The following is a 1,428-nucleotide window of genomic DNA, read 5'->3' on the forward strand; positions in this document are numbered from 1 at the left end:
GGACAGTGAGAGCAATCAACCCATGGAATCGAAGTTGCCTTCAGAAGTTGCGTGAGCTTCATCACTGGAAGCTTTCAAGAAGAGACTGGACTTCCATTTGGGAGAAATGGTGTAGAGTCTCCTGCTTGAAGGCAGGGGGCTGGACTAGATGACCTCCAAGGTCTCTTCCAACTCTGTTCATCTTCCCTTTGTTGTTTCTGAATACACTGGGCAAATTGACCTTTCTGTCTGCAGGTGACACCTAGGAACTGTTGTAGATTTCATCATCTCTTCTTGATCATCCCGTCTGCCATAACCATTCCTGGGAAGATTCTCGTCAACTTGCTAAGAACCCCTTTGAGGCAGGCTGCTCTATTCACTTAAAAAATAATCAATGCGCGTAACTGAAATAAAGACATATTTTTCCACAGTTGATCCCACTCTCACTTTCTCTGCATTGATTTATGGATTGAGAACTCTTGCTGGAGAGATTGTCTCTAGTATTGTGCACGAGACGCACTGGTGGGTTGATAATAAAAATAAAATAAAATAGGCAACAGGTTGTATTCTTCTCTATTCTGCAGCATATGGTTGCAGAATAAATAATAAACTCACAGATCAGAGGTCCTGGTCTTTTGCAAAATTAAGAGCCCAATTTGACCTTCATTGGGGTGTTAACTGGGTGTCATTCTAGGACTATAATTCACCAGCACCAGGCTACAAACTTTTCTTACCACTTCCTCTCCCCTGGCTGGAAGCGTAGGGTCAGCGATCACATTCTGCACAAGCGGCAGCAGCAGCAGCAGTCCAGCAGCTGCAAGGAACTTCATCTTCTCAATGCTGGCAGGTGTGAAGAAAGCTGAGCGAAGGAGGCCTCTTTATAGGGCGGACAGGGTATTTCCCCGCCAGGGTATTTCCCCGCCAGAAGCTCGAGGTCAGAAGGAGGAAGTTACCCAACTCCTATTCACGGTGGGGCCAATACAGGTGGGTGACAACACTTGCCAAGTGAGTCACATTCCACCACAAACTGTACAAAAACCTCGTAGTTCTTTGTTCCATGTTCCTTATTGATCAAAGCCAGTCATGGTGGTCAGAGTTTTAGCCAAGTGCTTCTAAAAGATAATAAAGTGCAGGAAATGGAAGGTCTATCATTTTATGCAATATAGAGATGAGGGGTGTGTGTGTGTGTGTGTGTGTGTGTGTGAGAGAGAGAGAGAGAGAGAGAGAGAGAGAGAGAGAGAGAGAGAGAGAGAGAGAGAGAGAGAGATATTTTCAATACTGGCAAAGTCTTATATGGCATATAAACTTGCTGATAGAGAGATAGAAATGATAGAAACAGAAAAATGATAGATGATAGATAGAAACATAGATTATAGATAGATAGATAGATAGATAGATAGATAGATAGATAGATAGATAGATAGATAGATAGATAGATAGATAGTAGTA

General features: G+C 43.0%; 1 protein-coding gene across 1 annotated transcript in view; it reads right to left on the minus strand.

Moving 5' to 3' along the window:
* OLFM4 (olfactomedin 4) overlaps positions 1-824 on the minus strand; it is a 46,029-nt gene extending 45,205 nt beyond the window's left edge. The window contains exon 1 of the mRNA XM_026705331.2: positions 714-824. Coding sequence (XP_026561116.2) covers positions 714-809 — 96 coding nt within the window. The 5' untranslated portion in view covers positions 810-824. The remainder of the gene's footprint in view (positions 1-713) is intronic.
* Positions 825-1,428: the final 604 nt, after the last annotated feature.

This window comes from Pseudonaja textilis, chromosome 8 (assembly GCF_049901715.1).
Source record: "Pseudonaja textilis isolate UNSWEBS1 chromosome 8, rPseTex1.2, whole genome shotgun sequence".
Taxonomy (NCBI): domain Eukaryota; kingdom Metazoa; phylum Chordata; class Lepidosauria; order Squamata; family Elapidae; genus Pseudonaja; species Pseudonaja textilis.